General features: G+C 40.6%; 1 protein-coding gene across 2 annotated transcripts in view; it reads left to right on the forward strand.

The window, feature by feature from the left end:
- Nucleotides 1-7,329: 7,329 nt before the first annotated feature.
- LOC117974038 (ubiquitin-like-conjugating enzyme ATG10) overlaps nucleotides 7,330-25,310 on the forward strand; it is a 59,672-nt gene continuing 41,691 nt past the window's right edge. The window contains exons 1-3 of one of the 2 annotated variants that reach the window (XM_034928285.2): nucleotides 7,330-7,486; nucleotides 18,082-18,253; nucleotides 21,869-21,991. In XM_034928285.2, the coding sequence (XP_034784176.2) occupies nucleotides 18,128-18,253; nucleotides 21,869-21,991 (249 nt within the window). In that variant the 5' untranslated portion in view covers nucleotides 7,330-7,486; nucleotides 18,082-18,127. Of the gene's footprint in view, nucleotides 7,487-10,192; nucleotides 10,333-18,081; nucleotides 18,254-21,868; nucleotides 21,992-25,310 lie in introns of those variants that run through there. The other variant, XM_034928286.2, reaches the window with a different exon arrangement.

The raw sequence follows: 25,310 nt of genomic DNA on the forward strand, positions 1-25,310 counted from the left end.
AAAACAAAACTGCAAGTAACCACGGGTTGAGACGTGAGCGGCTTGGAGCTGGGTCTGAAAGGGCAGAAGCAGCTGCAGGGCAGCATCAACGAGAGCTTGACAAACACAGAGTTCAGGGAAGTGATCAGTTTTTTTTTTTTTTATTCTAAAGTATTTATCTGGCTGCTCTACAAATTATTATTATTATTATTATTATTATTATTTATTTCTTAGCAGACGCCCTTATCCAGGGCGACTTACAATTGTTACAAGATATCACATTATTTTTACATACAATTACATTATTTTTTTACATACAATTACCCATTATACAGTTTGGTTTTTACTGGAGCAATCTAGGTAAAACCATCCCTGTTTTTAGTTTCATGATCCAGTTTTTACCCCAAGCGCTTTTATTATTTTAGTGTATTTCGTTCATCCTTTTTTTATCTCTATTTGATCACGTTTGGCATAGTAAGGAGCTCCAACAAATAACTGAAGCCAGCGTGATTTCGGTAGTGATTTCGCCAGTACTGCTTTGGTGTCGTGTAATAAATATTAGTAGTAGCAATACATTTTAACATGGAAGGTAAGCATTGTTTGTGTTTATAAACTGTTTATTAGCATTTTTCTTTTTGCCTCCATAGAGTACTATTAGAGAGAGCCACGCTGGAGCTGTCCAGGCTGTTGCAGTACACTGAAGCAACCAATGGTGAAGCAGGTTTAAGTGACGTAGCTTGTCATGTAACTTGTCATACAAGATGGCGGAATATTGACAGCTTTAGTTCCACAGGTAAAAATACATTAGTCTTGAATAGCTCTGAGTGTCCCAAATTCAAAAATACCAGCTATGTGCACATTTGAATATTTTTTTAGGCGTTTACTAATCAAAGGTAAATTATCAATTTACCTTTTTATTATCAATCTACTGGCAGCGTATATTTTCTTACTGCATTAAAACAGAAGTAACCGGTGCGTTGATCTCCAATAGGTCACAAATCACAAGCCCCTAGATCCACACGCTGAGAAAAAAATGCCAAAGTCAAATAAAATTCAACAGGTTATATTTTATTTACCACAGGCTAAAGTGTAGTAGACAAACCATACAAAAAGTCAAACACTGTCTAAACGTTTGCAATGGTCAATAGCTAAATTAATGGGCTAAGTTATTTTTTTGGTTGCACGCGTTGCTGTCTCCGCCATCTAATCAGCATACGATGCCATGCATAATATGAGGGTCGCTATGCTGGGCTGAGTTAATACAAAAAAGTGTACGGGGCAGTATTAATTAAATTTGCATACATAGGAATCACCAGTATATAGTTGTGGTCAGTAATTCAGTCTTAGCAGTGTGCGACACCCAGTCGGGAAAAACTCAACTGTGACGTCAAACCAAAACTGAGCACAACTGATCGCAGAATCTGTGCAAACTCACATGAGATGAGTCAGGACGGCTTGAGTTGGGCTGTGTGTGGTGGGCTTTAGACTACCCTGGATCTCTCTCTCTCTCTCTCTCTCTCTCTCTCTCTCTCTCTCTCTCTCTCTCTCTCCAAATACTTTATAGGCATGGCAAGTTGCACAAATATTGCCAAAGATGCAATGCATTAGAGAACACAAAAGAACAGATGAAATGAATACAATGATATTTGTGTGTTGGGCTCATCTACTGTGTGTCTCTAGCCTTGTGGCAGGCTGCTACGAATTCTGGAGCTATTATCACTGCTCCCTCTCTCCTCTTGCAGTTGCTCCTCTTGGCTCTGGAGCAGAAAGCCATCTATTTTATCTGTAAGCCTGAGGGAGTATCGCTCTCTCAGCTCTCTATATCTCTCACCGTGGAGGATGAAGTGGGTCTCGGTCTCAATCTCTCCACTGTGGCACTGGGTACAGAGTCACTCCTCTCTGGGTCTCCACTGTGCTCTGAGTCTGCCCATTTTGACGGACAATTTGTGGTCACTGATAAGTGTTTGTTTTTGGGGTTCTTTATGATAATTAGATACTTTGCCAGAGTGTATTATCTATTGAGAGAACTGTAGAGGTGGAGTTTGTTTTGATTTTTAATCTGTTCTCTCTGGTCATTTTCTACCAGGGCAGCCTACTGTTTATTTTAGTGCCTCCTGGCTGGTAGGCTCTCTCTCTCTCCCTCTATCCCTCTATCTCTCTGTCTCTCACTCCCTCTTCCTTTCTCTGTCCAATTAACAGAGTACCTTGAGTACCCTAATTATACCACTAACTATTGCACACGTTCATTCAGAAAACTACCTGAGCTTACAAAAAATATACATTTCCCAACAATTAATTGTAAAAATAAAAAACAGGCACACAGAAAAGAAAACGGTTGAACTTTTAAGCTTTTTTTTTTTTTTTTTGTAAAGTATTTTCTCTGCAGCTCCTGGACACACAGAGACGTGACCCGCCACTGCAAAGTGAGAGCTGATGACTATGAGCAGGACAGGAGCGACCTTACACCAAGGTTTCAGGACATAGAACTGTCAATGAGTAGCCAGCGCACACATGATCCTCCACAGTGAAACTCGCCGTCTCTCCAGCACGGCTGGGGTTCGAAGCAAGGTTTCATGCTTCACTGTACATGATCCTGTTAAGTAAGCAAGCTGAACAGGCTCACTCCCCCTATTTACTTCATTGATCAAGCAGAACATTGTTATTGGTAATATTGATGATACCTCAGTCAGAAAATAAGATAACAACTGGTGATAGTTGGCTTGCATTGATAAGAATCTTAATCACATTTGCTGTAAAATGGGGTTGATTTAGCCAACCTATCCCACAAAGGGATAAGCCACAGCTGGATTGTTTAGAGTATTTTACAGCACTGTGGAATCCAGCCTCTTATATTTAGGGCTAATACAGGGATAACCAAGAAAAGATGGTTGATGCAACCTAGGGTTATTCCCTACTGCTGTAAAATGCTCTTTAAAAATCCAGCTGTGGCTTATCTTTATCCTCACCTTGCCACAATGCCATTTATACCGAGGAACAGGTTATAAGATGGTATGGCACTTATTCTTTTTATAAGGCTCTTACCTGTGGTTCCTGGCTACAGCATTATAAAGGGGGAGCGCTGTATAGTTATTTAAAGCTAATACTTCACTATCGCAGCTATTGTTTGTTTTGCTGTTTGGTACTTTCTAAAAGGTGCTGAGAGAATAGTGGTGCCGTAATTTCAATGCTATCCTAGGAATCGGATTGGATTCTGAGGAATCTATCGTAATGTTTACTTCACGTGAATTCCTGTTCTGTATATATTCCATTTAATTAAAATACATAACACAACAATTACAGCAAATCTTGCCTAATATGCATTGCCATGGCTTTGTAGGTCTCATTGTTTCTTATATGAAACACACGCACATTGTGCTGAGTTTGATATTTTGAATGATATTTTATTTCAAGGTATTAGTGAAGAAAATATATTGATCACTCCTTGCAGAAACTTCAAGGCTACACTTCCAGTTCATATCAACGCAGTCGACACTGAAAAAAACGTCAGTCACAGGAAAAACAGCCATTGGTACTGGGAACGCGCACCAGATGATGTAGAGCAAGTTATATGCAGTTTTTTGGGTTGGTCACATTTGACCAAATTAACAGTGAAGTTCAAAAACTAATGGTCCTTATGTTACCCCATAATAAAAAAACAGCACTGCTTTACTCAGGGGTTAGGCACTTGGAACTAGTATGTGAAGAATAGTTGTTTTAGTGTCAGCAACTTAAAAGCTATAGAAGATAATTAAAATTAAAAAAAGGTCTGTGCAAAGATTAAATATATAATGGGTGAGTTTTCTTATTTGACTATACATCTCCTATACATTTCATTAAACTCAGAAAGTCTAAATACTGGCATTAAGATTCAAGTCTGAAGTCCTTCTCATAAGTGCATAATGTATTCTCTCAAACAGATAGTTTGTAACTTTTCATACTGTGGGCTTCACAGTTATGTAGGTGTGTGACAGAGACAGGATGATTCTTGGTGATAAATCTCTCTCCCGACCTAAGAGATCCCTGGATACACGCCCCAGGGTTGTCGCACAGAAGTTTTGTGACCACGTGGTGCACTGGCTCAACCCCACCCAGAAAACGAGCTTGGAGATGGGCTAGGCTATCGTGGTCGAGCATTTTTGCCATGTGGTCGGCGCCAAAACCCAGGCATGGATACGGCGCCACAACCCTGACAACCTAGAAGAGGCTGTGAAACTAGCCGAGGATTTCGAGGACTCCCTGGCTTCCGCCCAGGCCGGCCTACTCACCGCTCCACCACAACGGAGCAGCCGAGCACCACCTCCTCTCTCCGCTCCAAAATCACTAGGACCGGGATCGAGACCTCCTAGACCGCAGACCCCAATGGGCAACCTTGCCTTCCCTTCATGTAGCAGTGAGGTCTCACCTGGGCTCTTTCAATCCATTTACACAGGAATGGGTATAGCAGTGAGGTCTGGGCTCTTTCAATCCATTTACACAGGAATGGGTATAGCAGTGAGATCTCACTTGGGCTCTTTCAATCCATTTACACAGGAATGGGTATAGCAGTGAGGTCTCACCTGGGCTCTTTCAATCCATTTACACAGGAAAGGTTATAGCAGTGAGGTCTCACCTGGGCTCTTTCAATCCATTTACACAGGAATGGGTATAGCAGTGAGATCTCACTTGGGCTCTTTCAATCCATTTACACAGGAATGGGTATAGCAGTGAGGTCTCACCTGGGCTCTTTCAATCCATTTACACAGGAATGGGTATTGCAGTGAGGCCTCACCTGGGCTCTTTCAATCCATTTACACAGGAATGGGTATAGCAGCGAGGTCTCACCTGGGTCTCTTTCAATCCATTTACACAGGAATGGGTATAGCAGCGAGGTCTCACCTGGGTCTCTTTCAATCCATTTACACAGGAATGGGTATAGCAGCGAGGTCTGGGCTCTTTCAATCCATTTACACAGGAATGGGTATAGCAGTGAGGTCTCACCTGGGCTCTTTCAATCCATTTACACAGGAATGGGTATAGCAGTGAGGCCTCACCTGGGCTCTTTCAATCCATTTACACAGGAATGGGTATAGCAGTGAGGTCTCACCTGGGCTCTTTCAATCCATTTACACAGGAATGGGTATAGCAGTGAGGTCTCACCTGGGTCTCTTTCAATCCATTTACACAGGAATGGGTATAGCAGTGAGGTCTCACCTGGGTCTCTTTCAATCCATTTACACAGGAATGGGTATAGCAGTGAGGTCTCACCTGGGCTCTTTCAATCCATTTACACAGGAATGGGTATAGCAGTGAGATCTCACTTGGGCTCTTTCAATCCATTTACACAGGAATGGGTATAGCAGTGAGGTCTCACCTGGGCTCTTTCAATCCATTTACACAGGAATGGGTATAGCAGTGAGGCCTCACCTGGGCTCTTTCAATCCATTTACACAGGAATGGGTATAGCAGCGAGGTCTCACCTGGGTCTCTTTCAATCCATTCCAATCTAGGACCTTTAGGTACAGCACTGAAACCGGGACCAGAGGACAATTGGAAATGACAGACTTAGGACAGAGGATAGGACACATTTCTTTAAATTGAGCGACCCCAACCTGACAAAGTGTTGAGATCATTGAGCTGCTTGGAACCAGACGAGCGCTGATGGGCTGAATGGCCTCCTCTTGTTTGTAAATGTTCTCATGTTCTTGTGCTCCAGTCTTGTTGTGTTGTTTTATTCACTGTGTTTTTTTATCCGATGATCTCAATTGTAATACAAACTTCTGGCAATAGACTGGGGAAGCAACCGGAGAATAAAAAGACATGCACTGTAAACATCAGCGACGTCCATCTTGCAAAAAATATCAATGCGATCAATACCCCATGCTTCAGTAGCTTTTTATTTGTTTGCATTGTTATGTGACTAATAAACACTTTTAAGGATGTAAACATCTTTGTTATGTATACATTTTTAATACCCTTCAATCAAAATAAATATGTTTTGTTAGAAAACATTAACAACCCAACTAACAAACTCAATGCAAAGAACATCCATTACAGGAAATAGTTGTGTTGTTGTCCTCCAATGTCTAGGTGGCAGTATTTAGATTACTGGTAAAGCCCATGAAACACCAACTCTTGGGAAAACTTTGTTTCTGTCAATTTATGAAGCAACTTACTGTAGGTGACATTTTAAAGCAATTTCACCTTGTAAATAGTTCAAGATACAACACCTAAACAAGCTTGATTGGTGATAATTGCTTGAAATGGTGCCAGAAAAAAGTAGCCTGGTGTAACATTTGCTTTGCATTTGTTCATAATAAAAAAAGCATCCACAAACAACACTATGAAAGTCAAACTTGATACTAGTTCTTTAAAAACAGTTAAAAATGACAGGGCTCAGCTGGACAGCACATTTACAGCAGTGGATATAAAAAAAGGCTTTTGAGTGGTAAACAGGCATGCTACATGAAGTCATTCGATTTTCTATTTAATCCAAAATCTTCATTCTTTTCTTTTTTTCTATCAAGTATTTTAATTAAGCTGCCATTTGTATCCTTCTGTATGTTTAGTTAACGCATTTCTCCCTTCTATCTGTTTGGTCCTCTTCTGTATTTTCTGCATTCCTGTGTATTTTCACTGCTTGTATTTCCTCTCTGCAATTATAGCACAAGGATACACTTGCACTAAATGACCTTGAACTGGAACCCCAAGTATATATATATATACTAAATCATGGTTACTGAATCCTTCAGAAAATATGTAATTACAGCCCTGTTATAAAGTTCTTATAACAATACGGGTAGAATGTACTAAAAGATGGAATACTGTGGTAGGAAAAGCTCGATGAGTTGCATCGAATATAGTGACGCTTCTTTGTGGAATATATCAGAATCATTTCAAAGGGTGGTTTAAAGTATATTACACACGTCTACTGGAAACAGTACTGACTGGCAGCCCCTCGTATCGACACTGGGCATTGCAATGCTTAGGCTACATGATGAATGGCTTTTGCTCATCCCCCGAAAAGGAAAGCTGATGCTAGTTAATCCATTTCGTCTTGGCAGGGCACCTCAGTCAGACGGAGTGGGAGGGAGAAACATTAACTTCAACAGCTGTTTCTTGACCCCGACTTTCAGTCTTCCCAAGAATACATTTTGGAGGGTGCCATTTCTCGGTTGACGGGTGACGCCTCAGTAAACAAAAGTTTATAACGGAAACAATCGGATGGCGTATATTTAGAAAACACACACAACAGACATCAGTCAAATCAATGTGAACTTACGTTGTTGCAGATGCCCTTAAGCCGACACAGACACGTTTTACGGTGACTGGGGAGAAACCTGTGCAAGCGTGCCTCCCCTACTCATTTACTGCGTTCGAGAAACCTTCCAAGTCTACAGTAATTCCCCAGCAAGGGCGACTTGAAACCGACCTGCTGAATAGCATTTGCTCTTCTCTCAACTCCCCTCTGCAGGAGCGGTGTCCCGGAAGTTAAGAATGTGCCGAATGTTTTGTCAACCGAAAGTTCTACGTGAGTGTTGCAAGCGTGTATCCATTTTTTAAAACATGCATAAACGCATATGGGGTCAGTTTATATGTAGGTAGCAAATATGAATGCGTTTTAAAGCAGCACAGTCCTGCCACTATTGCATCAACTACGTTGAAAGGCGTGCTTTGTTTACATCTGCATTTTTCAAAGATGATTGCACAAGTTTGGAGACGGGACGTGTTTTAACCTTTGTTTCCTTGCAAAACACCGTGTTACAAAACTACATGAGAAGCACAGTGTAACACAGAAAGCATGGGCTTTAATGTAAAGCAAATGGAATGTGTTGCATTTAGTGTCAGCATTTTTGTTTTTTTCAATAGCAGTCAGATATCTGTATACCCAAAGTAAAGGGACAGTTAAAAGTGACATCAAACGTGCGGTCATCTACAAGCAGTGTAGTATAACTTAATGCATTCAGTTATCAACTTGTGTTGCACGGTTGTCTGACTATCTTGGTTTTTTGCTTTTAAACGACATGATTTTACAAACCACGATTAGCACTAATCATGGATTTTCTTGTGAACTCAGCCGATGATGTGTTACAGGCGTGTTACGGGAGATAGCTAGCCGTGCAGTATCAGTAAATAATAATAAGGACATGTGTAGCGTCGCGAGCATGGGGCCGTGCTCCTCATTAAACTACACTCAGGCTTTGTGAAGATACAAGTCAGTAAGTTTTGGTTTGGCTGCTAGTGTGAGAGACAGTGTTGTGCAATGCGCTGCTGTTACAGATTCTGACCCTAGTTTGGGAGGTGAGGTTAAAGCTCTCTAACCACACATGCTGAGGAGCCGGTCTGGCTTTTTGCTTGGCTGTAGAGACACAGCTTAGCGTTGGTTTGTGCACCACCACTGCCCTCTTACTGGTGCTGTAAAGTGTTACTTTTCTACTGTATAGTCAATGGATCGTTTGAGTTACTGATTTATATATTTGGTTCGCAACTGAATTCCATGAGTCTTGTCAAGTTTAGTTTCCAGTGTTTCACTGCCACATTGTTTTAGCAGTTCTCATGCTTTCTTAACATGCACGTTTTGTCTTATGTTTACAAACCATTTCATCTGCTGATATGTCATTCCCCATATACAGTGCCTTGCGAAAGTATTCGGCCCCCTTGAACTTTGCGACCTTTTGCCACATTTCAGGCTTCAAACATAAAGATATGAAACTGTAATTTTTTGTGAAGAATCAACAACAAGTGGGACACAATCATGAAGTGGAACGAAATTTATTGGATATTTCAAACTTTTTTAACAAATAAAAAACTGAAAAATTGGGCGTGCAAAATTATTCAGCCCCTTTACTTTCAGCGCAGCAAACTCTCTCCAGAAGTTCAGTGAGGATCTCTGAATGATCCAATGTTGACCTAAATGACTAATGATGATAAATAGAATCCACCTGTGTGCAATCAAGTCTCCGTATAAATGCACCTGCACTGTGATAGTCTCAGAGGTCCGTTTAAAGCGCAGAGAGCATCATGAAGAACAAGGAACACACCAGGCAGGTCCGAGATACTGTTGTGGAGAAGTTTAAAGCCGGATTTGGATACAAAAAGATTTCCCAAGCTTTAAACATCCCAAGGAGCACTGTGCAAGTGATAATATTGAAATGGAAGGAGTATCAGACCACTGCAAATCTACCAAGACCTGGCCGTCCCTCTAAACTTTCAGCTCATACAAGGAGAAGACTGATCAGAGATGCAGCCAAGAGGCCCATGATCACTCTGGATGAACTGCAGAGATCTACAGCTGAGGTGGGAGACTCTGTCCATAGGACAACAATCAGTCGTATACTGCACAAATCTGGCCTTTATGGAAGAGTGGCAAGAAGAAAGCCATTTCTTAAAGATATCCATAAAAAGTGTCGTTTACAGTTTGCCACAAGCCACCTGGGAGACACACCAAACATGTGGAAGAAGGTGCTCTGGTCAGATGAAACCAAAATCGAACTTTTTGGCAACAATGCAAAACGTTATGTTTGGCGTAAAAGCAACACAGCTCATCACCCTGAACACACCATCCCCACTGTCAAACATGGTGGTGGCAGCATCATGGTTTGGGCCTGCTTTTCTTCAGCAGGGACAGGGAAGATGGTTAAAATTGATGGGAAGATGGATGGAGCCAAATACAGGACCATTCTGGAAGAAAACCTGATGGAGTCTGCAAAAGACCTGAGACTGGGACGGAGATTTGTCTTCCAACAAGACAATGATCCAAAACATAAAGCAAAATCTACAATGGAATGGTTCACAAATAAACATATCCAGGTGTTAGAATGGCCAAGTCAAAGTCCAGACCTGAATCCAATCGAGAATCTGTGGAAAGAACTGAAAACTGCTGTTCACAAATGCTCTCCATCCAACCTCACTGAGCTCGAGCTGTTTTGCAAGGAGGAATGGGCAAAAATTTCAGTCTCTCAATGTGCAAAACTGATAGAGACATACCCCAAGCGACTTACAGCTGTAATCGCAGCAAAAGGTGGCGCTACAAAGTATTAACTTAAGGGGGCTGAATAATTTTGCACGCCCAATTTTTCAGTTTTTTATTTGTTACAAAAGTTTGAAATATCCAATAAATTTCGTTCCACTTCATGATTGTGTCCCACTTTTTGTTGATTCTTCACAAAAAATTACAGTTTCATATCTTTATGTTTGAAGCCTGAAATGTGGCAAAAGGTCGCAAAGTTCAAGGGGGCCGAATACTTTCGCAAGGCACTGTACATAAGAGCTGGCCGCTGCCAGGGTAATGGAGCCATTAGCCAGCCGGTGGGCTGCACCTGCTGTGCTGCTGGTGAAGAAAAAGGATGGGTCGCTGCAGTTCTGTGTAGACTACAGGTAACTTAATGCAATGACCCGCAAGGACTCGTACCCCCTCCACAGAATCGACGAGGCCCTGCCCTGGACAGTACAGCGGGCTCTCGCTGGTTCAGCTTCCTCGACCTGCAGAGCGGCTACTGGCAGGTCAAGCTGGCTCCTGAGGCACGGCCGAAGACCACGTTCTCCATTGGCCAGTTAACGGTCATGCCCTTCAGACTGTGTAATGCTCCAGCAATGTTCAAGAGACTGATGGAGCAGGTGTTAGCTGGAGTTCTGTGGAAATGCCTGTGTCCAGTACCTGGATGACCTTAAAGACTCTTGGACTTTGTCATGGACCATGGACAATAGGCTGACGGGGCGTTCGGCCCTAAGGAGGGGGCAGTATAACAGACACGGCCTACTTGTGACCTGCTGCCCCTCTTCTCATGTTCCCCTCAACCCCCCTGGTAGTTGCGCCAATGCCTGCTAGGGATGCATGCCCTCGTGGGGTAGAGCCAGGCTCTGCATTTGTAGTTCTAGAGCTTTTATCATGAACTCCTCTCACAGAGAGGGGCCGAGCAACACAATACTGCCCGATGCACACAGTGGCTGTGGGTCATGTGAGCTTCTTGTCTGCGATAGCTCTAATATTGTATTAGGAGCTCTTGCAAAGGATTGTACGTCACTGGCATACTTGTTTGCTTGTTGCATAAAAATATATATATAACTCACTGTTATAAATCTCTTTTGAGTACTAGTACAGTATATAGTTTTATAATGATAGCTTTGATTAAACAACTGTGAACAGGTGTTATTACTAAGGAGCAGAATGAGTCATAAATTATTTAACTGCAAGGCAAGTGACTTCTTTAAGGATAAAAGGCAGTAAAGAATCATAAATAACAAAGTTTCGGACTAATATAAATTAGGGCTTGTAACACATTTTATTGGGTCTCACCACAGTGTTAATTAATTAGTTTGAACACATTGTATTGGAGTCAGTCCGCGCAGAATCAGTTCCCAGTATTGCCCTGGCAGTGAGAATGTACCTGAGGGCTAACACTGTCAATGTAGCTTCTGAATGTCAACTCTGCATGTAGTATTATATTTATTGCACAATTCCTATTTTAGGGATTTGGCGGCTTTGAGCTTAGCAAGTCATTTGATATAAATGTTTACATTGTTTTGTGCAAGATGGATCTTTATAAAATGTTGTTTATTTCAGGGTTACAGGACGGTGAACGTCTGTGTATGTGGGTAATATGAGCACGAATAGAAGTGAACGCACTGAGGCTGAAAGCAGAGACCTGGTTACGAGCTGCGAGTGCTGATATAACTCCTACACAGACATGCGCAGTCCTATAAATCCACTATATACTGCTTTACTATTAATTTACAGGCACACAATCCAGCTGTATTTGTTTTCTAATCATTACCAACATTTTTTTAGTCCCTTGTCCATTTTTGTTTTGAAAAGAGGGAAAAGGTTGCTGAAGAGAATACCGTTTAGTGGCGGAGGTACTCGGACGATTGTAATGTCACCGTTTGAATGGACTTTGCAGTTGAATGGAATTTGAAAAAGTGCCTCAGGCTATATTTTTTAAAGCAGGTGGACTTCAGCCATGCTGATTTGAGAGTACAGCGCAGTAAAAACTGAAAGTGGCATGGTTGATGTCGTGAATGCGATTTCTCTGCCATGTGTTGTGGAATACAGTAGGCACGATTTGTATGGAAGTGTATGGATAACACATGTTAGAACAGGACAAGCTCACCAAAAAAAATCCTCTTTGTTATCCTCCACGGATCTTCAAACCTCATTCAGTTTTTCCTATGGAACCAATGTCAGAGCCAGGTTACAGACACCTTTCAAGTACACGTATGCAGAAAAGATGAGCAGGCAAGCATCACGTTGATATTTCTGTGAAGGGGTGTATTGTCAACTGTCTACTGTATTGACAACCTTTTTATTTTTCAAGCCAGCCATGGGCCAAGAAAGGGTCTAATTTGAAACTGATTAAGACCACGCTGTCCACACGTCCGCTATCTAATTGTACATTGTGGGCTGTTGCTGTAGATTTTGCTGCGCTTTCCCACATGTGTGTGTTTCCTGCTAGCCTACTCGAGCATGCGGTGGGGTGTCCTGTCCAGCATTTACAGTAGGCAGACAGCAGAGGAAGAGGAAATCTGCTGTAGAAGTATTTGCAATGCTTTTCTTCAGTTTTGGAATATCGAAATTCAATTGAATTAAACACAATTCATTTTAAGGAACTTTAATATTATTATTTTCTAGATTTAAATTCAAATAGAGTTAATAAAAACAAAAATCAATATTTCAGAGCATTTGAGGAACATTTTCAGGGATTCTAAGTGGATCGCATCAGCTTCTTCCTTGTACAGGTAGGGGTAATGCCAGGATCCCAGGTGGTTCATTCTATCCAGGGTGATTCTCCAATGCTGTAAAATGCTCTAAAAAGCCTGACTGCGTATAATCAGATCAGATCAACCCCTTCATACTTCGTCAATCTAATAACCACTCTTATGGCAACAGACAGCATTATACATGGGCAACGAAAGTGATGTGATGCCATACACAGGAAACAAGCATGGGCTGTTGAATTTCTCTTAAAGAGCAAGATGCTTCGGATGCCCATGATTATGTATGTGTTCTCCTTTCCCATGCCTTTTTTATGATGATTGCAATTCTCTGGAGTGGTTCTGGGTTCTGTTGATCCCATATTGATTGCTATTTTTCCCCTGCATCTCTATCTCTCTGGCACTCCATCTCTGTCTCTATCTTTCTATATCTATCTATGTATCTGTATCTCCTTTCTGTATCAATCTTTATCACTCCATGTCTCTCTCTCTCTGTCTATATCGATCGATCGCAGGCAGGGACAGTAGAGTTGAAATGTCACGAGGAAGTCAGTCCAGTGCTAGGCAGCTAGAATGGAGCCACTCAAACAGCATACACGATTGTGTGGTCAATTCATTGACTTTCATCAACATTAACCCTGACCTAGAGTCCTGCATCTTTCTTGCTGCAAAGCATAGTAGTCATTGGAGGAGGCAGCTGGTTGGTTACCACCAGGAAAGAGCAGTTTAACACTACAGGTGAAATGACCATGAAAGTGCAAAACCGTCTAAAAGCAAGGCCTTCAAAAAGATCTTTCTTAACCTAGTGTAGGAACAGGTGTTTTCAATGAAAATACGTGTTTGTTAAAAGGTAAATCTGTTTTAAAATGACACGTTTGTGACCCTGTTTAGTGAATGGATCTACATGGCGTGGAATACTGTTCTAGTAATGATTACTTCAAAACTCGAGCAACCAAATAAAAAAAAAAAAACAAAGTTCACGTAATGCAGTTTTAAAATCTACAAGAACGTAAGTAAGCTGTTTTAAAAATTAAATACAAATGGTTATGTTCACTCTTTCCACTATCCTTCATATGGTTGAAAAAAATCAAGTTTACTTCAAGCTTGCCAAGCTGGGGCTGGTAGAACATGCAATGTGAGGAAAGCCAATGTAAACAGAAAGCTCATTACTGTCTGGTGGGTGCCATTCTTGTGATATAAACTATCATTCAACTCCCCGATCCTGGCGTATAACTTCAGCTATAATGTTGCACAGACAACCTCACAAACCACTTGTTTACCAGCTTGAATAAATTTTTTTTCCAGAACTTCAAAAAAAGTACACAGGCTACAGCAGTACTATGAAGTTTTTTGTAAGTTGGTCAGATCCTGTGAAATATATTTTTGATCTTTGTGGTGTGGTCCACACATGATCTTTTAAAGAAAGAAAAAGACCTAAACTGTTGGTTCATTTTTTAAGTTGATGTTAGGAAAAGCGCTTATTTTGGTTTCATATCTATAGCTCCAGTTAGATTTGTTTGTTTGAAACCTGAATACCTTCACACAGGCATATTGCAGCAAGACCTTGCGTTCAGTTTTTGATTAGAAATTGTTCTGCTCTTTTAAGACTTCAGGCCGGTTGTTACTAAAATGTAGTCTCTCTCACACAGAAATGTGAAAACAGAAATGGTTATTATACAGTATTGGCATTTGTTTTACAATTGTTGTTTTAATGTAGCAAATACACTCCCAGCTGTGCAATATGAAGCAGATTCTTATTGTATTATGCAATCAGCCCTGCTCAAAAGTAGTTTAGGCTTTGGATATTTTGCATGCAAGGAACAATTTTTCAGATTTGGCCAAAGATCCTCATAAATCATATGTATTGGCCACCACTGGCATATGCAAAGTAGTACAATAGAGACCCGTTAACAAACTGCCAGGGGGGACATTACTGACTGTCAAAGACCGTATCGGAGACCATCAAAGCACTAGAATTCTGCACTCTTCAAAAGATACATTGTGTCTGTTCGGCAGTATACATTACACAGCAACAGAAGAATACAAATGTTTTTGTTATTGAATGATTGTAAACCGTAGTCCTCAAAAATTCATAAACATTTTCAATTGTTCCGTGCAGTCGTACATTTACGCAATACCAGTCTTTTAAAAAGTGTTTTCGGTTTGATCTTTTTTATTTATTTTTTTTACTGGATGCTGTTCAGTTTAACGTGATTAAATCTCACAGCACGATTCTAACTGAGGCATCTCATAGAGGCATTGCTTGGGATTGTTGTTTTTCAATAACTAGTTGCTGCTCCCATAGAGGTTTTGATGGCCCTCGTTGGCCTCTGTGAGGAGTGGCAAAAATGCAGTGTCTGGGGACCGTTCCCTGTCTGCAGGGAAGCAGGTAGCCATGGCAATAGTAACAATGGAACAGAGAGACTTTCGTGCCTCCCCCGCCCCCCCACCCCACCCCAGCCTCTGTGCCAGCAGCACAGCTGGCAGCCTGCATTCTGATTCTCCTGGTGTAGAAAGCATGGACGCATCACCCAAGTGCTAATCTTGAGAGTTGGTAGAAATAATGAGACTCTGATATATTTATTTCTTGTGAAAGTATCTGTAAGATGGCTTTTAAATTGCTTCACGGTGCTACACGATTTAATGCAAACTGAAAGCTCATTTCAGAGTCGTGTTGCTTATATATATATATATATATATATATATATATATATATATATATATATATAAAATCTCTTTCCAAATTCCGAACAGATTTGCGAGATTTTTAGATGAAGTGATGTGCGTGTATTGCCTGCTGAATCTTGCAGGTTGATGTACTTTAAAGCAATTCCAGTTGGGGATTTAGAGAACTTCAAACTATAAGCCTCTATAATCATTCAGAAAGTTTGATCCAAACTAAAACACACACAACTTTGGGTGAGTAGAATGGCCTACGCATGTGGTTCAAACAAAGTGACTGCAAGGAATGCATGTTTTAAGCATGTGGTGTCATCCATATTTTTACACACTCATTTTTAAAATCCTAACATGACTGGAAGAAGTTCAATACTAAACATTTCTAGTAGGTCTTTTTTGTTTTGTAGTGCTTTACTATTTAAGTGTGTGGTGGCAGAGCAATTTGTCTTCCATACTGTACTTTGAAGTGGGCACTGCAAACAGAATCCACAGTGAAAACCAGTTCATTATTTCAGACATGTCCAGTCATAACCATGCTACACTGGCTTTCCAGCATCATATCAGCTCCTGTAGTAGAAGAAACAGCTGCACTTCTACTGTCACAACAGCAGGCTTGACAAAGACCAGATTTACAGCTGAGTTGTGGCTGAAGGGTGGTACAGTGGTTTTGCCTTCAGCAGCCAGTTTAACAAGGTCATTGATTAATTGATGGGAATCCCCGACTCGGCTGGAAGCTCAATGATGAATTACTCGTGTTCCACCTGTTTGTCAGAATATGCTGTACAGGGCAGGTCCATGACTGTTCACAGTGACCTCACACATTCAGTATAATATGTATACTCTCTCCACACTGCCTAAACAATGCAGGATTTCCCTGTGTTGAAGACGTGATTGTGGGAATGCTGGCAGTTGAGTGGTTTCAGTGTATGGTGATTGCTCATTGTTCAGGTAGTGTGGATATGGTACTACAGGGATGGAAATAAGACTCCCATTGCCTAGCAGTTTGATCCACTCCTGGTTTTACTAGGAGTTTAATAGAACACACCTGAGCTTGGTACCGATACACTGTAGCTAATCAAGCTTGTAGTAAAACTGGAATGGGTGAAACTGCTATGCAACAGGAGGCTTATTTCTGTCCGTTTACTCTTCCCTGATAGTTGTGTAGTCACATTTAGTTTGCTTCAGTGTTTTAACGTACCTGATTCAGGTCATGGTCACTCAAGGAAGTTGCTAGTTTATGTGTATGTAAAGCTCTCCTCACACTGGACGCATGGCGAGCAAGTGAAAAATTAACAAAAAACTGCCCCTTTACAAGTTCTCTCACTCACCTCCCTTACCACGCGTCCAGTGGTGGAGGTATTGAGTGTTACAGCAGGGTTTGATATTCAAGACATTTCTCTAGACTGTAGTTGATGTTTTTCTGTAATCCATCGAAACAGACTTTTAGAAAAGCAGTTTTTAAATCACTAATGAGTTAAAGATCTGTGAATGTGCTCTGTGTTCTGTGCTGTAGACTTGCTAGGATGTTTGTCTTTGGCTGTGGTCTGATCCTCTCTGTCTAAAAAGGAAGACGGGGGATAAATAAATAATATTTGAAAAGAAAATCAGCTCACTGATTGACTGAACTAATAGCGTCCTCTGTTGAGTGAGTTCAGTTTTGATCCTTTGAGGTGGTTGCTGCTAACAGTAGAATTACTGTACGCACATCTTATGTTGTCTTCCAGCTGCTAGATATCAAATGTGCAGTTTTGAAAGAAACACGTTTTATAGCAATCTTGTAGTTTGAATTGAAAACATTTAAACTGGTACGACACTAGATTAAGGGAAATTCTCAATTGCTGTTTCACCTCATTTGGTCATTTCACCAAAGCATGTTACTGGCTGAAAAGCATGTCAGTCAACAGGGGAAGCAGCTGGTTGGTTAATGACAGGAAAGAAGCAGTTGAAGGGGTGAGGACTATTTTCACTCTCCAGTGAAAATGCATGTTTGCCCTAAAGTGTTTCATTCAAAACTACACTTTTATTTTATTTTTTTTACCTATACAGCACATACAGGAGAACTGCATGACAGGTTTCAAATGAATTTTATTCCAACCTTCTCATCTCTTTCTCTTGACTGCTTGTTGATCGTGCACCACTCATTCTCGAAATGTTTAAGGGACCCTTTCATGAATCCAGTACCTGTGATGAGTGTTTCCTCTGAATCCCTTCATTTTCTAACTGTCTCTGTCTTGCTTCATGGTCTATACAGTATGTTTCGTCATTTTGTTGCTGGTTTTGAGAAATCTTGCTTTACTGTGACCTTTCAACTCCGTACAGTCTGCCACATTGTGGTCATCTGTCTTTTTGGTTTCCTGATGATGATGACCTATCGATTTGAGATATTGGCTTTGTGTGTGGTACGCAACTGTATTCTATTATTCTCTAGGTCAAGTCTGACTAGAGATATCGTATTAATGTCCAGTTGAAATTAACCCTTTTTGTATTTAATACACAACACAAAAAACAAACTAATCAAAGATGGAGACCACATGTTTCTGAGGTACCTAAAGATCATTTTGGTACAGAGCCGTATGATTCTCTGGATGAAACTTGATAATGGTTTTTGTTTGTTCAATAATATTACCCAGAGGACAAATAAAGTATTTTTTGGTACAGCACATATCTTTGTTTCATTGCATGTATGGTATTAGTTGAAATGTTTGTCTACATGTGTTTTGTTTTTTTTCTTTCTAGTATTCCTATTTACCTGCAGCTGCTGGCAGTGACCTGATTTATCCAGATGTCTCGTGACTGGGGTAGTGCTGAAGATGTCTGCTTGAGAGAGCAGACATTCCGGCTGTACTGTGAGGAGTTTATTCAGCACTCCCGGTCTATTAACGATGAATGGGACTGGGAACACAGTCAAGTATGTCATTTAACCTGAATCCTCTCAATATAATGTGCGCCTCTTTCCAGATATTACAAGAATTTCTAATCCATTACAAGAATTTCTAATCTTTTTATTCTAAAAATCTTGCTTTGCATAACATTTTAAACATCTGTTTTCAATATCGTAGATCAGCTTTACAAAAATGTTGGTGGACTTGTCTCATTAGAGAGTTCTCTAACCGCATTCTGCAGTACATACATAGCTGTGCAAGTGTGTCAGAACAGAGGCTCAGCACACTGAGACGTGTGGCTTTTTGTGGCTGGCAGCCATCTTGGCTCAGGACAGGAACAGCATGGAGCCAAAATGGCCACCCTTATCCAGGGCGACTTACAATTGTTACAAGATGTCACATTATTTTTACATACAATTACATTTTCTTTTGCACATTATTTTTTACATACAATTCCCCATTTATACAGTTGGGTTTTTACTGGAGCAACCTAGGTAAAGTACTTTGCTCAAGGGTATAGCAGCAATGTCCCCCACCTGGGATTGAACCCACGACCCTCTGGTCAAGAGTCCAGATCCCTAACCACTACTCCACACTGCTGCCCACATAGTTTAATACGTTTGGGGTCATTGTTTAATTGCTTTATTGAAAAGTGTGATTGCTTGCTTGTCAATTATGGCCACATGCTATATAAAGACAATGAAATGCTTGTTTGGTGTGCAGTGCGGAGAGAGGGTTCAGTGAAGGCGCTTGCCCAGCCTCAGTGGAGTGAGAGCGAGAGCAGCAGGTAGTGCTCCCTGTCTATATTGCACCGTGATAGAGAAGCATGGGTGCTGTTTATTTAGAAGTGATTTGTTTTAACCCTTTTGTTTTGTCCCTGTGTTTTGTTTATTCGTTGATTTAATAAACATGTGTGAAGAAGCCCTAAACTGCAGTTTCCGCGTCTGGGTGTACTGTTTCAAGGGCACAGACCAGCCTTGATCGAGACGCTGCGCCACAGCAAGGGCAGTACCGCGTCTCTTAATGAGCTCTGATGATTACTGTCACGGAGCAAAAACCAAGAGCCTTGTTTTATCAGGACCCGTCGTCAAAGTAGTCAAACAGCTAAGCCAGGTTCCATGTGTGTCTTCTTGTTTCTTGTATTGTCACACAACAGTATTTAAACACGAAATTAAACACATCAGCTACGGCAGAGATTGTTTTGACCAAACTAGTTCTTTATAATAAAGGTCTGATAACCAAACATAATATATTGCTGGCTCTTTGAGCTAATAAATATATATATATAGTGATGAACAAAAGAAACGCAACACTCAGGTCTAATGGATTGAATCAAATATTTTAAACCTAGATATCAAAGAATCATGATAAGTTTTCAGTATGAAACGTGACACACTGTCAAAATGAAAAAATTACAAAGTTAGTATTGGGTATGACCTCCCTGAGCATTATCACAATCCTGGCAGCGTTGACGCATAGACCTAATCAGCCCCTGGATAGACTGCTATGGGATGTTCCACTACTCTTCCTGTGCTGTGGAATGTTCCGCCACTCTTCCTTAAGGTTGGCTGGACGTGGTTGTCTCCTGTGGATGGCACTGGTGATTTGGTCCCACAGATGTTCTATTGGACTCTATTGGATTGTTTTCTTGAAGTCATGCAATTGTAATCCTAGCACTGTGTGGTCTTGCTTTGTCCTGCTGGAAAATCGACACTTCCGGATTGGCTTGCAGGAACGGAAAGTCTGTTGCCTCAAGGACTTGGTCAATGTATTGCTGAGCAGTAAGGATGCCCTCAATCTGCACCAAAGGCGTTCTTGTGTTAAGGGAGATTCCTCCCTGCATCATCACATTTCCACTCCCCCTCCGGTTGGTTTGAACAACGTAACAGTCAGCATGACGGTCCTGGGCCGGTGTGGTGACCCTCTGCCTTCCAGGACATGGCCTGTCCCTCACAGAACCGCTTTCCTGGTTTCACTGGACTAGTCTGCTGATTTGTTGAAGCAGAACATCTCATTCTCTAGGCAACTTCTCTCGCAGACAGGCCGCCTTCAATCATGCTCACTATTTAAAATGTAAATAACATTATTTATGTGCCCAATGAGCTATTGATATAAAACTTACTGTTGCGTTTTTATGGTGCATCAGTATATACTGTGACTCCCATTTCCAGAACAACAGTCCATTTTTATTTGTTCGTAGATTTTCTCAAATTTTCTTTTCCCTATGTCTCCTGTGGAACTTCTGTATCCTCTACCACACTGCTGTAAGTCTGTTCTTCATGTTTCAGATGATTGCACCCCTGGGTTTCTATGACCTTTAACACAGGAAGTGAACTTGGGCTTCACTTGACTCTAAGGAAAAAATGTAGTCTGGAAAATAGACATCTAAACTGACATCCTAAAGAAATCTCAGTCCCTACTGCCACTCCTAAGCATCGAATGAGTAACTTGCAACAGTAATGTGTTCAAAAAGCAGTGCTGTTGTGAAGTACTTCAGGGGCTTGACATATCACACTGTGTTCTGTGGGGCTGTTCTGTTATTGAGTTAGTTTAACATACTGAAGCAGACACGGGCTCGACAGGGAGACGTATTACCTGAACTATTACGTTTCTAGTCGTCTGACTCTCATATAGATTTCAGTGTTGCATTGAGGTTGGCTCTTCAAACTAACAGTGACCAGTGACAGTGATGAATGCAGTACATTAACAGGAATCCAATATTATGTTCTTCAAATAACAAAGCACTGAGCTGAGCCAAAAAATTCTAATGTATTAATTTCTGGCAACAATAGCTGGGAACTACATAAATTTAATTCCTTTTTGAATGTTGAATGTTTCAACATTTACAGATAGTTAGTACTCATTAACAAATTACGTTTTTGGCAGGAGGCTTGTGTTTGATATGTAATAAGATTAATAGTTTTATAACTGTAATTATTCCTGGCAGTATAATTTAATTTTGATGTATTCATTTCTAGTAATTGGAGCAATAGCACCTAAAGCCACTTTCCATCATTTCTGGCAATAGAAATGCCTCCGATCTGTCAGGTGGTCTTTTCCAGAGCTTTACTCTTTCCATATAACTTTTAAACAACCCTGAACATTACACTAATGAAATGGGTTTCTGGTGATACATTTTGCTCACTGTTGTGAAGAAAGTACAACTTTATTCTGTTTGCTGGCCTTGCTGCTGATAGTCTTGCACTTTCATGGTAATTCTGCCTAGAGAGTGACCCCCCCGCCCCCGCCCCCCCGTTTTTGCCTGTTATTAACCAACCAGATGCTTCCTCTAATCTGATGTGGTTTGCAGCCAGTAGAGATGCTTCACCCCAAAGAAACTGGTACAGTGCGATGACCAAGGAAGTGTGGGGTTGAATTCCAGTCATTTTTCAATCTGTAAATACATATTTTTTGATGCACAGCATCTCTTTATGTGCAAATCTGTTGTTTACAGGAAGAGAGTGAACAGAAGATATCAGTAGCAGTGGTGCTGCTCCTGTTGTTTATCTTTAGATGACTGTCAGGAACATGGTTCATGTTAATACAAAATCAATAAACATTTTTCAGTACATTAAATAATAAAGACTAAACAAATAGTATCACAGTTGTTTCTACTCCTAAAACAAACCTTTTGTATTAAGGGGTCTGAGGATGGTTACATGAAGAAAATACTTTTGAAAGCAGCAAATGGCAGCGCTCCCCCAGCTTGGGACGACCAGAGGAATGTGCAGGGTGAGAACAGTGAGCTGGAACTTGAAGCCCAGGTAAGAAGAGACCGGAATTTCCTGTCCCTCTTTACAAAAACACTGTCCGCTGGGGCATTGCTGTTTAACACAGTGGCATATTGTGGCACTCGCCGTTGAAAAGGATAACATTTAGCCTAACTCCAGTTGTTCTCATTGCTTTGAGGACTGAATCATTGTGACGAACTACCATTAGTGTGCCAGTTTTGGGGGAGGAAAAGCTGAGCCTTATTTTGTTCAGGAAACTTTTTGTCCACATAATATCAGGTGGATTAGATATATGCAGCTACTGCAGCTGCAGAACGAGAATAACATCATGGAACATGGACCGTTGCAGTTACTTTAATAGATTCAATGCAGGTAAATCATGCACATTTATGTTTCTTCGGAACTTTTCTCAACTAATCACAGTATGTGCTGGGTGGATTTCATGGTGGACTGATTTGAATCAGTACAGAATATTGTCTGAATTGTGGTAGTTATCTAGTTTAAAAAAACAAAACAAAAGAACTGAAGAATCTGTCACCTCTGGAGACTTGAGTTTGAGTCTTTCCCAAGTGAAATGTGGTCATTGGTGGTCTTAACCTGGGTTGCAGTGGACCTTAGCCCACCACCACCCAACCTGTCACAGTTCAGTCCCAGCCCTTTCATTTGGCATTCATATGTATTTGGTGACATGTACTGTAAGTGAAATGAGCATTATTAATGCTAGTGCTTTGGATGTTTAGTCTTGTCCGTGCAAAGCAGTGAGCTGCATGCTGAAACTCAGTGTGGTCCCCCTCAGGACTCTCGCATCTGTTTGGTCTAACAGAATACTAATTTGAAGTCTTTTAAGTTCAGTGGATGAGGTCTGGAGTTCAAACCCACAACCTCCACTGAGACAGTTTGTGGGCGTTTTGGTTTTTGTTGGACTATGGCTTGTGGGCAGACTTTAAAGAGTGGACCGCAAAAACCATCTTCTCGATTGTTAGTAATTCATACCAGCCCTCAACGAAATGTGCATATGGTCCATTTTTCCTTTTTAATCTGTTTAAGTAACCAATGCATTAAATCTTACCTGTGTTGCGTGTTCAGAATCACTGTATAGGTCTCACATTTGCAGAGTTGAAAGAATCACATGTTCTTGCAAGCATGGATTTTCAATACATTCTGGCTGGTATTAAATTCGGCGGATTTGCTACCCTGGTAGATTTTGACGGTTTTTGAATTGCTGTTTTTCACTTGTTCACAAAGAAAAATGCCACAGTTTTGTATTCCTACTTTTAATTTAAAAAACATTCAAATACTACATGTTTATGAAATCTGTCTTCTAAAACAGTATCTCATTTACAGTAACGCGTTATATCTACAATGTCAGTGCAGCAACTTGGAGAAGGCGGCTTTCTAAAAATGAGTTGCAGCATTATCATTACATAGTTCTTAATTAAGACACCAGTACTTGGAAAGGATTAGTATCTGCAGTACACTTTATCGATAGGCATTTGCTAACTCTCAGTTTTAAAAACGTAGCTCTGGTTCACTAACATAACACAGTGGAATGATCACAATATCATTTAGTAATTGCAGGACAGTATTGCCACGTGTGAAAAATTTAACAATAAAGCCGAATCAAAAATGCTTTAAATTTAAAACTAGTTAATAGATTAGCAAGCACTGGCAAAATCAACTCAGTTTTATACGGTGCAGAACTCATTTATTTTAACATATTGTTTAGGGATGTTGCGATACCTGCACGGTCTTAATAGTAGTATCTAGAACGAATCCACAATAACAACCCAAAACAAATTTGCTTTTGTTACAGACTAACAAGTCTGGAATAAACTATTTTGGCTGTTACAGTACTTAATTAACCCATTGTAAAAAAAAAAACAAAAACAAAAAAAAAAACACAAAACTGCTTAACATAAAAAAGAACAGTCATACAGGTACCACAGTAGCAGGCACAGTTTACAAAGCCTCAGAGTTTCTGATCGCATCATAAATTCCAGATTTTCTAAATCCATTGATGCAAATGTCTGGTCTGCTTTTAATTTTTTCAAGCAAATTGGCTTCATCACACTGCCATTCTCATGTTCACTTTGACATCTGTCACATACTTTCCCTTGCCCAGCGCTTCTTTATCCTGTGCTGCATACCTGTCTGTCGGAGGCCAGGATCGCTCACTGTATGCCACACTCTGATTGGTGGAAGAATTATTGGCGATCCAATCAAAACCGCCAATAAAACCAAAATAAATTCCCCGCCAAAATTTCCTGTTACACGGTTTTTGCTATAGTAAGTGCTTCTTTTAAAACTGTGTGAGACTTGCATTTGCACACTTTCAAACAGCACTTCTATCTATCTTGTTTCAGTAGGTGATTTAATACTGTTTTTTGTTTTTGTACAGCCCTCAGAGTAACAGAGCAAGCTGTTTTTTCACTCTGTTCCGTTCAGAACAGGCATGCAGAATATCAAGGGCTGCTAAAAGGCAGAGCTTTTTGTTCCTCACACATTGTACCAATTATCCAAAGGAAGCTCTGCAAGAGCTTTTAACAAAATCCTACCATTTAGATTAATGTTACATTTAATACTGGAAAATCTTGCTAATGCTGGCGTACGGGTTTTATATCCCTGTTTTTTTGTGTTTGTCTGTGTTTTACACATGTTTTTAAAGGTTGTGTATATAGATGTTTTAAAGGTTGTGTAAATAGATGTTTTCTATGTTTTGATTAATTGTCAGATTGCAGTATTTATACTGTACAATACCTTCAAAACAGATTGGATCTATTGGACTGTGGTCCAAGAAAGCATATTTGCTGCCTTACACACTTCTGATTTAGCTCAGATTGGAATTGTGCCCCTTGAAACACTTTTCAGGTTGCCAAATGTTTCTTTTATATTCTCTCTGTCTTTTTTTCTATGCCACTTTTAATTATACTCTCATGGTAATAGTATTGAGGTGTGTGTGAGTGAGTGTGTCAAAAAATGGGATTTCAGCAACAGCAGGTCAGGTTCTAGCTGCACTCAACACAAGAACTTCCATGTGGTTGGGTCTTACCGCGACTTCCCTATGGATGGGACTTAGAAATTCTATACAGTTTGCCCTGTTTTCTTATAAAAACTCTATAGACAGAGATTAACATCTACATTTCCCTATAGTTTTGACTTTCAAACAACTTTAGTTTGAAGAAAAAGTGCCCGATTGCTGGGAATTAACAAAGAGTTCTGCAGTCTTTGGGACTCCAGATGGGTTGCCTACACTGTGTCTGCTTTCTGGGAGATCAAAGAGATCACCAGACTCGCCAGGATTCAGCACCTTGGACAGCTACCCCACAGTTGTAGTCGCCCACTTCAGTTTCAG

Source organism: Acipenser ruthenus, chromosome 2, assembly GCF_902713425.1.
Source record: "Acipenser ruthenus chromosome 2, fAciRut3.2 maternal haplotype, whole genome shotgun sequence".
Classification (NCBI taxonomy): Eukaryota; Metazoa; Chordata; class Actinopteri; order Acipenseriformes; family Acipenseridae; genus Acipenser; species Acipenser ruthenus.